General features: G+C 57.5%; 1 protein-coding gene across 1 annotated transcript; it reads left to right on the plus strand.

The window, feature by feature from the left end:
• Nucleotides 1-3130: 3130 nt before the first annotated feature.
• LOC142244657 (zinc finger protein 777-like) lies at nucleotides 3131-10960 on the plus strand. Its single transcript, XM_075316930.1, has 5 exons — nucleotides 3131-3232; nucleotides 8943-9069; nucleotides 9625-9714; nucleotides 9868-9924; nucleotides 10818-10960. Exons 1-5 carry the CDS (start codon nucleotides 3137-3139, stop codon nucleotides 10901-10903), a joined length of 456 nt encoding a protein of 151 aa, XP_075173045.1. The 5' UTR covers nucleotides 3131-3136; the 3' UTR covers nucleotides 10904-10960.
• Nucleotides 10961-14162: the final 3202 nt, after the last annotated feature.

Here is a 14162-nt window from a genome sequence, read left to right on the forward strand (position 1 = left end):
CCTCCCTCTTTTCCCCTCGCCGCCCTCCCCCTTTTCCCCTCGCCGTCTCCCTCTTTTCCCTCGCCGTCCTCCCTCTTTTCCCCTCGCCGTCTCTCTCGCTCCTTTTCCCCTCGCCGCCCTCCCCCTTTTCCCCTCGCCGCCCTCCCCCTTTTCCCCTCGCCGCCTCCCCCTTTTCCCCTCGCCGCCCTCGCCCCTTTTCCCCTCTCCCGCCCTCCCCCTTTTCCCCTCGCCGTCCTCCCCCTTTTTCCCCTCGCCGTCCTCCCTCTTTTCCCCTCGCCGTCCTTCCTCTTTTCCCCTCTTTTCCCCTCGCCGTCCTCCCCCTTTTCCCCTCGCCGTCCTCCCCCTTTTCCCCTCGCCGTCCTCCCTCTTTTCCCCTCGCCGTCCTTCCTCTTTTCCCCTCTTTTCCCTCGCCGTCCTCCCTCTTTTCCCTCGCCGTCCTCCTTCTTTTCCCTCGCCGTCCTCCCTCTTTTTACCTCGCCGTCCTCCCTCTTTTCCCCTCGCCGTCCTCCCTCTTTTCCCCTCCCCCCTTTCCCCTCGCCGTCCTCCCTCTTTTCCCTCGCCGTCCTCCCTCTTTTCCCCTCGCCGTCCTCCCTCTTTTCCCCTCGCCGTCCTCCCTCTTTTCCCCCTCCTTTTCCCTCGCCGGCCTCCTCTTTTCCCTCTTTTCCCCTCGCCGTCCTCCCTCTTTCCGCTCTTTTCCCCTCGCCGTCCTCCCTCTTTTACCTCGCCGTCCTCCTTCTTTTCCCCTCGCCGTCCTCCTCTTTTCCCTCGCCGTCCCCTCTTTTCCCCTCGCCGTCCTCCCTCTTTTCCCCTCGCCGTCCTCCCTCTTTTCCCCTCCCCCCTTTCCCTCGCCGTCCTCCCTCTTTTCCCCTCGCCGTCCTCCCTCTTTCCCCTCGCCGTCCTCCTCTTTTCCCCTCGCCGTCCTCCCTCTTTCCCCTCGCCGTCCTCCTCCTCTTTCCCCTCTTTTCCCCTCGCCGTCCTCCCTCTTTTCCCCTCTTTTCCCTCGCCGGCCTCCCTCTTTTCCCCTCGCCGTCCTCCCTCTTTTCCCCTCTTTTCCCCTCGCCGTCCTCCCTCATTTCCCCTCTTCTCCCCTCGCCGTCCTCCCTCTTTTCCCCTCGCCGTCCTCCCTCTTTTCCCCTCGCCCTCCTCCCTCTTTTCCCCTCTTTTCCCCTCGCCGTCCTCCCTCTTTTCCCCTCGCCGTCCTCCCTCTTTTCCCTCTTTTCCCTCGCCGTCCTCCCTCTTTTCCCCTCTTCTCCCCTCGCCGTCCTCCCTCTTTTCCCCTCGCCGTCCTCCCTCTTTTCCCCTCGCCCTCCTCCCTCTTTTCCCCTCGCCGCCCTCCCTCTTTTCCCCTCGCCGTCCTCCCTCTTTTCCCTCGCCCTCCTCCCTCTTTTCCCCTCGCCCTCCTCCCTCTTTTCCCCTCGCCCTCCTCCCTCTTTTCCCCTCGCCGTCCTCCCTCTTTTCCCCTCGCCCTCCTCCCTCTTTTCCCCTCTTCTCCCCTCGCCGGCCTCCCTCTTTTCCCCTCGCCCTCCTCCCTCTTTTCCCCTCGCCCTCCTCCCTCTTTTCCCCTCGCCCTCCTCCCTCTTTTCCCCTCGCCCTCCTCCCTCTTTTCCCCTCGCCCTCCTCCCTCTTTTCCCCTCGCCGTCCTCCCTCTTTTCCCCTCTTTTCCCCTCGCCCTCCTCCCTCTTTTCCCCTCGCCCTCCTCCCTCTTTCCCCTCGCCGTCCTCCCTCTTTTCCCCTCGCCCTCCTCCCTCTTTTCCCCTCTTTTCCCCTCGCCCTCCTCCCTCTTTTCCCCTCGCCGTCCTCCCTCTTTTCCCCTCGCCCTCCTCCCTCTTTTCCCCTCGCCCTCCTCCCTCTTTTCCCCTCTTTTCCCCTCGCCCTCTCCCTCTTTTCCCCTCGCCGTCCTCCTCTTTTCCCCTCGCCCTCCTCCCTCTTTTCCCCTCGCCCTCCTCCCTCTTTTCCCCTCGCCGTCCTCCCTCTTTTCCCCTCTTTTCCCCTCTTTTCCCTCGCCCTCCTCCCTCTTTTCCCCCTCTTTTCCCCTCGCCCTCCTCCCTCTTTTCCCCTCGCCGTCCTCCCTCTTTTCCCCTCGCCCTCCTCCCTCTTTTCCCCTCGCCCTCCTCCCTCTTTTCCCCTCGCCCTCCTCCCTCTTTTCCCCTCGCCGTCCTCCCTCTTTTCCCCTCGCCGTCCTCCTCTTTTCCCTCTTTTCCCCTCGCCCTCCTCCCTCTTTTCCCCTCGCCGTCCTCCCTCTTTTCCCCTCGCCCTCCTCCCTCTTTTCCCCTCGCCGTCCTCCCTCTTTTCCCCTCGCCGTCCTCCCTCTTTTCCCCTCGCCGTCCTCCCTCTTCTCCCCTCGCCGACCTCCCTCTTTTCCCCTCGCCGTCCTCCCTCTTTTCCCCTCGCCGCCCTCCCCCTCTTTTCCCCTGGCCGTCCTCCCCCTTTTCCCCTCGCCGCCCTCCCCCTCTTTTCCCCTGGCCGTCCTCCCTCTTTTCCCCTGGCCGTCCTCCCCCTCTTTTCCCCTCGCCGTCCTCCCTCTTTTCCCCTCGCCGTCCTCCCTCTTTTCCCCTCGCCGTCCTCCCTCTTTTCCCCTCGCCGTCCTCCCTCTTTTCCCCTCGCCGTCCTCCCTCTTTTCCCCTCGCCGTCCTCCCTCTTTTCCCCTCGCCGTCCTCCCTTTTTTTTTCCCCTCGCCGTCCTCCCTCTTTTCCCCTCTTTTCCCCTCGCCGTCCTCCCTCTTTTCCCCTCGCCGTCTTCCCTCTTTTCCCCTCGCCGACCTCCCTTTTTTCCCCTCGCCGTCCTCCCTCTTTTCCCTCGCCGCCCTCCCTCTTTTCCCCTCGCCGTCCTCCCTCTTTTCCCCTCGCCGCCCTCCCTCTTTTCCCCTCGCCGTCCTCCCTCTTTTCCCCTCGCCGTCCTCCCTCTTTTCCCCTCGCCGTCCTCCCTCTTTTCCCCTCGCCGTCCTCCCTCTTTTCCCCTCGTTGTCCCTGTGGCTTGATAATGCTGATGGTTTTACAGACTATTGTACTACAACTCCCGTCATGCCTCTGGTGACAGCCGGTCAGGCTTTGAGCTCCTGACGTCACTGCCCGCACTCTGCCCACATGCAGCATGGCGCCCGCTGACTTCCTGATTAGGCCCCGCCTCCTCCGGTCACATGGCGGTGACGTCACGCCGCGGCTGGACCGCTTCAGTGCAGCATCAGGCGAGGTTATTATGGGAGACGTTCCCGGAGCCCGGAGAGACAGCGATGGTGAGCGGCGGAGTCCGGGGACTGCGGGCGGGACCGTGTACTGGACGAGCTACCCAAAGCGCTGTGCGACACGACGCTGACCCACCTCCCCTGGGGGAGGGGTGCTGTGCCATCTACACAGGTGGCGGAGGGAGGGGTGCTGTGCCAGCTACAGTGAGGGGGGAGGGAGGGGTGCAGTGCTATCTATCCTGGGGGGAGGGGTGCAGTGCTATCTACAGTGAGGGAGGAGGGAGGGGTGCTGTGCCATCTACACAGGTGGCGGAGGGAGGGGTGCTGTGCCAGCTACAGTGAGAGGGGGGAGGAGGGGTGCTGTGCCATCTACCCTGGAGGAGGGGTGCTGTGCCAGCTACAGTGAGGAAGGAGGGAGGGGTGCTGTGTCATCTATCCTGGGGGGAGGGGTGCTGTGCTATCAGGGAGGAGGGAGGGGTGCTGTGCCATCTACCCTGGGGGGGAGGGGTGCTGTGCCAGCTACAGTGAGGGGGAGGGAGGGGTGCTGTGCCATCTACACAGGTGGCGGAGGGAGGGGTGTTTGTGCCAGCTACAGTGAGAGGGGGGAGGGAGGGGTGCTGTGCCAGCTACAGTGAGAGGGGGGAGGGAGGGGTGCTGTGCCAGCTACAGTGAGGAAGGAGGGAGGGTGCTGTGTCATCTATCCTGGGGTGAGGGGTGCTGTGCTATCTACGAGGAGGGAGGAGGGAGGGGTGCTGTGCCATCTACCCTGGGGGGGGAGGGTGCTGTGCCATCTACGAGGAGGGAGGGGTGCTGTGCCATCTACCCTGGGGGGGAGGGGTGCTGTGCCAGCTACAGTGAGGGGGGAGGGAGGGGTGCTGTGCCATCTACCCTGGGGGGGGAGGGGTGCTGTGCCAGCTACAGTGAGGGGGGAGGGAGGGGTGCTGTGCCAGCTACAGTGAGGGGGGAGGGAGGGGTGCTGTGCCATCTACACAGGTGGCGGAGGGAGGGGTGCTGTGCCAGCTACAGTGAGAGGGGGGAGGGAGGGGTGCTGTGCCATCTACCCTGGGGGGAGGGGTGTTCCATCTAGCCTTGGGGGGGGGGGGGGGGGGCAGGGGCTGTTCCACCTAGCCTTGGGGGGGAGGGGCTGTTCCACCTAGCCTTGGGGGGAGGGGCTGTTCCACCTAGCCTTGGGGGGGAGGGGCTGTTCCACCTAGCCTTGGGGGGGAGGGGCTGTTCCACCTAGCCTTGGGGGGGAGGGGCCTGTTCCACCTAGCCTTGGGGGGGGAGGGGCTGTTCCACCTAGCCTTGGGGGGGAGGGGCTGTTCCACCTAGCCTTGGGGGGGAGGGGCTGTTCCACCTAGCCTTGGGGGGGGGTGTGTGAAGGTAGCCTGGGCTATAGATTGTCCATGTAATAAGATGATCTGTGTGTAAATAATCAGATGTAGATGTGGTTGTATAATTATCTGTCTATGACAATCGCACAGACCCAGAATGTGATTCTAAGCTTCATGTACAAGAAAGGGTTAACTGACGAGATGAAGAAGCCGAGGTACAAATGAAGGAGCCACGACCGGGGCGATATGAAGTGACATTCACAGGAGAAGGCATGTACCATCTGTAGGATGAGGCGGGTGATCCACGCTCCGTGCATCGCTCCTACAGACTCTCCTCCTCGCTCACAGTCTTCAGAGTGTGAGAGGAATGTACCATCTGTAGGATGAGGCGGGTGATCCCACGCTCCGTGCATCGCTCCTACAGACTCTCGTCCTCGCTCACCCGTCTTCAGAGTGTGAGAGGAATGTACCATCTGTAGGATGAGGCGGGTGATCCCACGCTCCGTGCATCGCTCCTACAGACTCTCGTCCTCGCTCACCGTCTTCAGTGTGAGAGGAATGTACCATCTGTAGGATGAGGCGGGTGATCCCACGCTCCGTGCATCGCTCCTACAGACTCTCGTCCTCGCTCACCGTCTTCAGAGTGTGAGAGGAATGTACCATCTGTAGGATGAGGCGGGTGATCCCACGCTCCGTGCATCGCTCCTACAGACTCTCGTCCTCGCTCACCGTCTTCAGAGTGTGAGAGGAATGTACCATCTGTAGGATGAGGCGGGTGATCCCACGCTCCGTGCATCGCTCCTACAGAATCTCATCCTCGCTCACCGTCTTCAGAGTGTGAGAGGAATGTACCATCTGTAGGATGAGGCGGGTGATCCCACGCTCCGTGCATCGCTCCTACAGACTCTCCTCCTCGCTCACAGTCTTCAGAGTGTGAGAGGAATGTACCATCTGTAGGATGAGGCGGGTGATCCCACACTCCGTGCATCGCTCCTACAGACTCTCGTCCTCGCTCACCGTCTTCAGAGTGTGAGCGGAATGTACCATCTGTAGGATGAGGCGGGTGATCCCACGCTCCGTGCATCGCTCCTACAGAATCTCGTCCTCGCTCACCGACCTCAGAGTGTGAGAGGAATGTACCATCTGTAGGATGAGGCGGGTGATCCCACACTCCGTTCATCGCTCCTACAGACTCTCCTCCTCACTCACCGTCTTCAGAGTGTGAGAGGAATGTACCATCTGTAGGATGAGGCGGGTGATCCCACGCTCCGTGCATCGCTCCTACAGACTCATCCTCGCTCACCGTCTTCAGAGTGTGAGAGGAATGTACCATCTGTAGGATGAGGCGGGTGATCCCACGCTCCGTGCATCGCTCCTACAGACTCTCCTCCTCGCTCACCGTCTTCAGAGTGTGAGAGGAATGTACCATCTGTAGGATGAGGCGGGTGATCCCACGCTCCGTCCATCGCTCCTACAGACTCTCGTCCTCGCTCACCGTCTTCAGAGTGTGAGAGGAATGTACCATGTGTAGGATAGGCGGGTGATCCCACGCTCCGTGCATCGCTCCTACAGACTCTCCTCCTCGCTCAGTCTTCAGAGTGTGAGCGGAATGTACCATCTGTAGGATGAGGCGGGTGATCCCACGCTCCGTGCATTGCTCCTACAGACTCATCCTCGCTCACAGTCTTCAGAGTGTGAGCGGAATGTACCATCTGTAGGATGAGGCGGGTGATCCCACGCTCCGTGCATCGCTCCTACAGAATCTCATCCTCGCTCACCGTCTTCAGAGTGTGAGAGGAATGTACCATCTGTAGGATGAGGCGGGTGATCCCACGCTCCGTGCATCGCTCCTACAGACTCTCCTCCTCGCTCACCGTCTTCAGAGTGTGAGAGGAATGTACCATCTGTAGGATGAGGCGGGTGATCCCACGCTCCGTGCATCGCTCCTACAGAATCTCATCCTCGCTCACCGTCTTCAGAGTGTGAGAGGAATGTACCATCTGTAGGATGAGGCGGGTGATCCCACGCTCCGTGCATCGCTCCTACAGAATCTCGTCCTCGCTCACCGTCTTCAGAGTGTGAGCGGAATGTACCATCTGTAGGATGAGGCGGGTGATCCCACGCTCCGTGCATCGCTCCTACAGAATCTCATCCTCGCTCACCGTCTTCAGAGTGTGAGAGGAATGTACCATCTGTAGGATGAGGCGGGTGATCCCACGCTCCGTGCATCGCTCCTACAGACTCTCGTCCTCGCTCACCGTCTTCAGAGTGTGAGAGGAATGTACCATCTGTAGGATGAGGCGGGTGATCCCACGCTCCGTGCATCGCTCCTACAGACTCTCCTCCTCGCTCACCGTCTTCAGAGTGTGAGAGGAATGTACCATCTGTAGGATGAGGCGGGTGATCCCACGCTCCGTGCATCGCTCCTACAGACTCTCGTCCTCGCTCACCGTCTTCAGAGTGTGAGAGGAATGTACCATCTGTAGGATGAGGCGGGTGATCCCACGCTCCGTGCATCGCTCCTACAGACTCTCATCCTCGCTCACCGTCTTCAGAGTGTGAGCGGAATGTACCATCTGTAGGATGAGGCGGGTGATCCCACGCTCCGTGCATCGCTCCTACAGACTCTCGTCCTCGCTCACAGTCTTCAGAGTGTGAGAGGAATGTACCATCTGTAGGATGAGGCGGGTGATCCCACGCTCCGTGCATCGCTCCTACAGACTCTCATCCTCGCTCACCGACCTCAGAGTGTGAGAGGAATGTACCATCTGTAGGATGAGGCGGGTGATCCCACGCTCCGTGCATCGCTCCTACAGACTCTCATCCTCGTTCACCGTCTTCAGAGTGTGAGAGGAATGTACCATCTGTAGGATGAGGCGGGTGATCCCACGCTCCGTGCATCGCTCCTACAGAATCTCGTCCTCGCTCACCGTCTTCAGTGTGAGCGGAATGTACCATCTGTAGGATGAGGCGGGTGATCCCACGCTCCGTGCATCGCTCTTACAGAATCTCGTCCTCGCTCACCGTCTTCAGAGTGTGAGCGGAATGTACCATCTGTAGGATGAGGCGGGTGATCCCACGCTCCGTGCATCGCTCCTACAGACTCTCGTCCTCGCTCACCGACCTCAGAGTGTGAGAGGAATGTACCATCTGTAGGATGAGGCGGGTGATCCCACGCTCCGTGCATCGCTCCTACAGAATCTCGTCCTCGCTCACCGTCTTCAGAGTGTGAGAGGAATGTACCATCTGTAGGATGAGGCGGGTGATCCCACGCTCCGTGCATCGCTCCTACAGACTCTCGTCCTCGCTCACCGTCTTCAGAGTGTGAGCGGAATGTACCATCTGTAGGATGAGGCGGGTGATCCCACGCTCCGTGCATCGCTCTTACAGAATCTCGTCCTCGCTCACCGTCTTCAGAGTGTGAGCGGAATGTACCATCTGTAGGATGAGGCGGGTGATCCCACGCTCCGTGCATCGCTCCTACAGACTCTCCTCCTCGCTCACAGTCTTCAGAGTGTGAGAGGAATGTACCATCTGTAGGATGAGGCGGGTGATCCCACGCTCCGTGCATCGCTCCTACAGAATCTCGTCCTCGCTCACCGTCTTCAGAGTGCGCTGAATTTACCATCTGATATGATATGATGTATGATCTCATGAGTTCCCCTAATGCTGCCTATATGCACCCCCCCCTAATTATTCTTTATCAGTATGTGTGAGCAAATGGATATGTTCCAAGGCTGTAAAGATGTACACGAGTTCAGACGCAAGCTGGGGCTCAATCCGAGAACAAGTCCTGTGCTCACTGATTGAGTCTCATTATATCTGCGCAGATCTCTAATTGGGCCCGTACCTCTGGATGTGCCCTGAACAAAGACTCCATTAGCAGTCTTACCCAAATTTCTCCCTTGACAAGGAGAGGTGCTGTTCCATCTACCCTGGGGGGATGGGGGAGGTGCTGTTCCATCTACCCTGGGGGGACGGGGGAGGTGCTGTTCCATCTACCCTGGGGGGACGGGGGAGGTGCTGTTCCATCTACCCTGGGGGGACGGGGGAGGTGCTGTTCCATCTACCCTGTGGGGACGGGGGAGGTGCTGTTCCATCTACCCTGGGGGGACGGGGGAGGTGCTGTTCCATCTACCCTGGGGGGACGGGGGAGGTGCTGTTCCATCTACCCTGGGGGGACGGGGGAGGTGCTGTTCCATCTACCCTGGGGAGACGAGGGAGGTGCTGTTCCATCTACCCTGGGGGGGAGGAGGGAGGTGCTGTTCCATCTACCCTGGGGGGGAGGAGGGAGGTGCTGTTCCAATCTACCCTGGGGGGAGGAGGGAGGTGCTGTTCCAATCTACCCTGGGGGGAGGGGGGAGGAGCTGTTCCATCTAACTGGCGGATTGTCTGGTATCCTAACTGTTTTGTGCCGCTCTTTGCAGATCTCGGTCCGGTTTGATGACGTGGCTGTGTTCTTCACGGAGGACGAGTGGCGCAGTCTGGAGGAATGGCAGAAGGAGCTGTACAAGGACGTAATGAAGGAGAATTACCAGACCCTGGTGTTCGTGGGTAGGTGCAACACACGGGGTCTCCCCACCAGCTACCGAGGGCTGACACCAAATCAGTTTTTTTGTCCTCCCCCCTCACTGTTCTTCCCTCTCTTCCCTTGTCCCCTCGCCCCCCGCCCTTTCTTCCCTTGTCCCCTCGCCCGCCCCCCCCTCTCGCCCGCCCTCCCTTCCCTTGTCCCCTCGCCCGCCCTCCCTTCCCTTGTCCCCTCGCCCGCCCTCCCTTCCCTTGTCCCCTCGCCCGCCCTCCCTCCCTTCCCTTGTCCCCTCGCCCGCCCTCCCTCCCTTCCCTTGTCCCCTCGCCCGCCCTCCCTCCCTTCCCTTGTCCCCTCGCCCGCCCTCCCTCCCTTCCCTTGTCCCCTCGCCCGCCCTCCCTCTCTTCCCTTGTCCCCTCGCCCGCCCTCACTCTCTTCCCTTGTCCCCTCGCCGCCCCCCTCTTTCTTCCCTTGTCCCATCGCCCGCCCCTCCCTCTCTTCCCTTGTCCCCTCGCCCGCCTCCCCCTCTCGCCCACCCTCATGCTCTTCCCCTCGCCGTTCATGTAATGTTTTCTGTTTGTCAGATCAGCCAGAGATCATGTCCAGGCTTGAGAGGGGAGAAGACCCCTGTATCAGGGCACAGGAGCACTGCACAGAAAGCCCCGCCCTCACAGGTGATGGGGAGGAACCACATGGCTTCACTCACTGATAGTCTCTCTAGTGGGAGGTTTAAGGTTTGGGTTGGGAGGGGTCAGTAAATAGTGGGTGGAGTCTGATTGCTGCAAGTTGTTTTCTAGGGCAATAATATTTGTTTTCACCATTTCCAGAGAGAAGTGACCGAGCAGAGGAGGAGCTGGACATGGAGCTGCAGATCGACTGCCCAGGTTCACAGCTCTTTGACTTGTAAATCACCCGTCCCCTGCATGGTGTAGCCCAGTCTGGGTAGCTATCCCTCTGCACCATTTGCTCAACACTGCCCTGCGCCATTGGGACTCCCCTGGCTGTGCCTGCTCGGCCTGGTGGGGTCTCACACCCTGGCGGCATGGTTTTGAGCTTAGGTCCTGGCTTCTTGGCGCGGTTTTGGTGGGCGTGGTTCCGCCTGCGCGATGTTGGGGAGGGGGGGGGTTGCCCGTCAGCTTGGCCTGGTGGGGGTCCCGGATTTGAGCTTAGGTCCTGCCTTCTTGGCGCGGTTTTGGGGGGTGTGGTTCCGCCTGCGCGGTGTTGGGGACGGGGGGGGGGGGGATCGCCCAACAGCTTGGCCTGCTGGGAGTCCCGGATTTGAGCTTAGGTCCTGCCTTCTTGGCGTGGTTTTGGTGGGCGTGGTTCCGCCTGCTCGGTGTTGGGGAGGGGGGGGGGATCGCCCGCCAGCTTGGCCTGGTGGGGGTCTTACACCCTGGCGGCGTGGTTTTGAGCTTAGGTCCTGGCTTCTTGGCACGGTTTTGGTGGGCGTGGTTCCGCCTGCACGGTGTTGGGGAGGGGGGGGGGATCGCCCGTCAGCTTGTCCTGGTGGGGGTCCCGGTTTTGAGCTTAGGTTCTGCCTTCTTGGCCCGGTTTTGGTGGTCGTGGTTCCGCCTGCGCGGTGTTGGGTAGGGGGGGGATGTCCCCTTCAGCTCGGCCTGGTTGGGGTCCCGGATTTGAGCTTAGGTCCTTGGTTCTTGGCGCGGTTTTGGTTGGCGTGGTTCCGCTTACGCGGTGTCGGGGGGGGGGGAGATGTCTCGTCAGCTCGGCGTGGTGTAAGTGCTGCCTCTGAAGTCACCGCCTTGTTTCTGTCTTGCAGGGGAGCTGCTAGAGGACGTGGAGGAGCAGCCACAGTGGGACATGCTGGACATTCTGATATTTCTGGATGAGCTCTTTGACCTGTAGATGGCGCCGTGCGCGCAGTTTGTGTTTCTTTGCTATTATTAAATGGTTTATTTTGTAGGTTGTCTTCTCTTCATACCTCGGTGGGGCAGATTCATTATACATTTCCTCTGTGGGATCCTGCAGGTTGGATCTTAGTCACAGAAGGGGCGCTCATCCTATGAGGCCCTCACATTCGTGTCCAGCACTTGTATAGATGGGTCTCTGGTGTCCACACTGCATTGAGCACTCGCAGGAGGTATTATGTGACCGTACAGAAGTCAGACACTCAGGAATTGTATCAAAAGTAAATAGTGTGACACCTCAACGTCTGGCCACTGTATCGGGGGGTGAACTGTCCTTAATTAGGCCAGACATATGGTTGCTTTCTTTAAGACAAGAGAAGTTACCCTTTGTCTCATGTCAGACTGATTGGAGCCTTATTGTGTGACTACATAAAACAGAGGAAAATTATGCGGCTGTATTGGACTTGCAACCAATGAAAGAGCAGCCATCTCCAACCATTCCTGTAACAGAATTGAGGGGTATAAATGGGCCTTGCTTCTGTCACCAGTGATATTGTACATGACCTCAGCCGAGGAGCTACTGTTTCAGCTGTGGAGGAATTACAGAACTGCTTCAAGGTTCATTCTCCAGGATTTCAGATGAAGGTTCACAGACCTGCTTCATGGCTCAACCCTGAGCCCACAAATTTGCTTGGAGAACCCCGGTTGGGACAAAACTGGGACAAACTCTGGAGCTTCCTAAGCTTGCTTCTATATCCTCTCAGTGAGTGCCCACCAAAAGCGGGGTGCTGCCGGCTGGGATCATGGGCCCTAGAAGTCATGAACATTCTACGCCTTGGCGGACCAGCGGACGGGTGAGACTCTGCCCCCTGCCCCATCTTGTGTCCTTGCTGGGAATGTGCGATATGTTTTTGCCTGTTAAGGAACTAATATAAAGTCTCACCAATGTGTGGTTCTTACACCGTGTGGTGTCTGAGGAGTGTTCTGGCCACGATGGAGTGCGGGTGTGCAGTGGGATGAGCCTTGGTCCGTGCGGTCTTTATAAAGAGCCAGGCCAGCGCACAAGACCATCCACTGACCCTTGTGCTTCCACAACTGGTGGCAGGAGTGGGACACACCGCAGCCCGGCTGAATTGGGGGAGCTGCAGGGAACTGGTGTTTGTAGACATAGTCCAAGGATTCCACAACCATGGAGGCATATAGTAATACAGGTCTCGGATGCCACCATGTCCAACCCCACCAGTGGGGGTTAGCTGTATCCTGGTAGAGTATTAGTTTTTGGCCTGGGCGATGTACAACTGCAGCCCATCTTTGCTGTAAATAATGCTTAATTTTTGGAGGATATTTATTCCTGTTTTTGTTATTTCAATACATACACGACAGTTCAAAAGTTTAGTGTCACTTGAATATTCCCTTATTTTTTTTCAATGAAGCTAACATTAAATTACACAGAAATCCCCTCTATACATTATGTAGTAAATGACTATTCTCGCTGCAAACGTCTGGTTTTTCATGCAATATTTACATAGGTGTATAGAGGCCCATTTCCAACAACCACCACTCCAGTGTCTAATGGTACATGGTGTTTGCTAACTGTGTTAGAAGGCTAATGGATGTTTAGAAATTCCTTGAAAACCCCTGTGCAAGTATGTTAGCACAGCTGAAAACAGTTTTGCTGATTAGAGAAGCTATAAAACTGACCTTCCTTTGAGCTAGTTGGGAATCTGGAGCATTACATTTGTTGGCTCCATTAAACTCTCAAAATGGCCAGAAAAAGAGAACTTTCCTGTGAAACTCGACAGTCTATTCTTGTTCTTAGAAATGAAGGATATTCCATGCGAGAAATTGCCAAGAAACTGCAGATTTCCTACAATGGTGTGTACTACTCCCTTCAGAGGAGAGCACAAACAGGCTGTAACCAGAGTAGAGAGAAGTGGAGGCCGCGCTGCACAACTGAGCAACAAGACAAGCACATTACAGTCTCTAGTGTGAGAAATCCACGCCTCACAGGTCCTCACCTGGCCGCTTCATTACATAGTACCCGCAAAACGCCAGTGTCACCGTCTACAGCAGGGGTGGGGAACCTTTTTACTGCCGGGGGCCATGTGGAATTCTCTATTAACCTTCAGGGGCTGCACCAAATTATCAATTTGAAAACTACCCTGCTAGATTTGGTCAAACAATTTAATTAACTCCCCCCTATTGTGGTGGCTGGAGCGGCTTCTCTTTGGTGCGGCTGTGATGTTCGGTGATATTGATCATGTTGTTTCTCACAACTACTTTTCCAGGTTTGTCTTGGTCTGGAGAAGCTGGGGGCATACACATCACAGGAGACTCTGGGGAATATACATCACAGAAGAGGCTGGGGCATATACATCACAGGAGAGGCTGGGGCATATACATCACAGGAGACACTGGGGTATATACATCACAGAAGAGGCTGCGGCATATACACCCTAGAAGAGGCTGGGGCATATACATCACAGGAGGGGCTGGGGCGTATACATCACAGGAGAGGCTGTGCCGTATACTTGCCCAGGAGAGGCTGTGGCATATACTTGCCAGGAGAGGCTGGGGCCTACACATCACAGGAGGGGCTGGGGTGTATACAGTTAGGTCCAGAAATATTTGGACAGTGACACAAGTTTTGTTATTTTAGCTGTTTACAAAAACATGTTCAGAAATACAATTATATATATAATATGGGCTGAAAGTGCACACTCCCAGCTGCAATATGAGAGTTTTCACATCCAAATCGGAGAAAGGGTTTAGGAATCATAGCTCTGTAATGCATAGCCTCCTCTTTTTCAAGGGACCAAAAGTAATTGGACAAGGGACTCTAAGGGCTGCAATTAACTCTGAAGGCGTCTCCCTCGTTAACCTGTAACCAATGAAGTAGTTAAAAGGTCTGGGGTTGATTACAGGTGTGTGGTTTTGCATTTGGAAGCTGTTGCTGTGACCAGACAACATGCGGTCTAAGGAACTCTCAATTGAGGTGAAGCAGAACATCCTGAGGCTGAAAAAAAAGAAAAAATCCATCAGAGAGATAGCAGACATGCTTGGAGTAGCAAAATCAACAGTCGGGTACATTCTGAGAAAAAAGGAATTGACTGGTGAGCTTGGGAACTCAAAAAGGCCTGGGCGTCCACGGATGACAACAGTGGTGGATGATCGCCGCATACTTTCTTTGGTGAAGAAGAACCCGTTCACAACATCAACTGAAGTCCAGAACACTCTCAGTGAAGTAGGTGTATCTG

The sequence above is a fragment of the Anomaloglossus baeobatrachus genome, chromosome 6 (assembly GCF_048569485.1).
Source record: "Anomaloglossus baeobatrachus isolate aAnoBae1 chromosome 6, aAnoBae1.hap1, whole genome shotgun sequence".
Classification (NCBI taxonomy): domain Eukaryota; kingdom Metazoa; phylum Chordata; class Amphibia; order Anura; family Aromobatidae; genus Anomaloglossus; species Anomaloglossus baeobatrachus.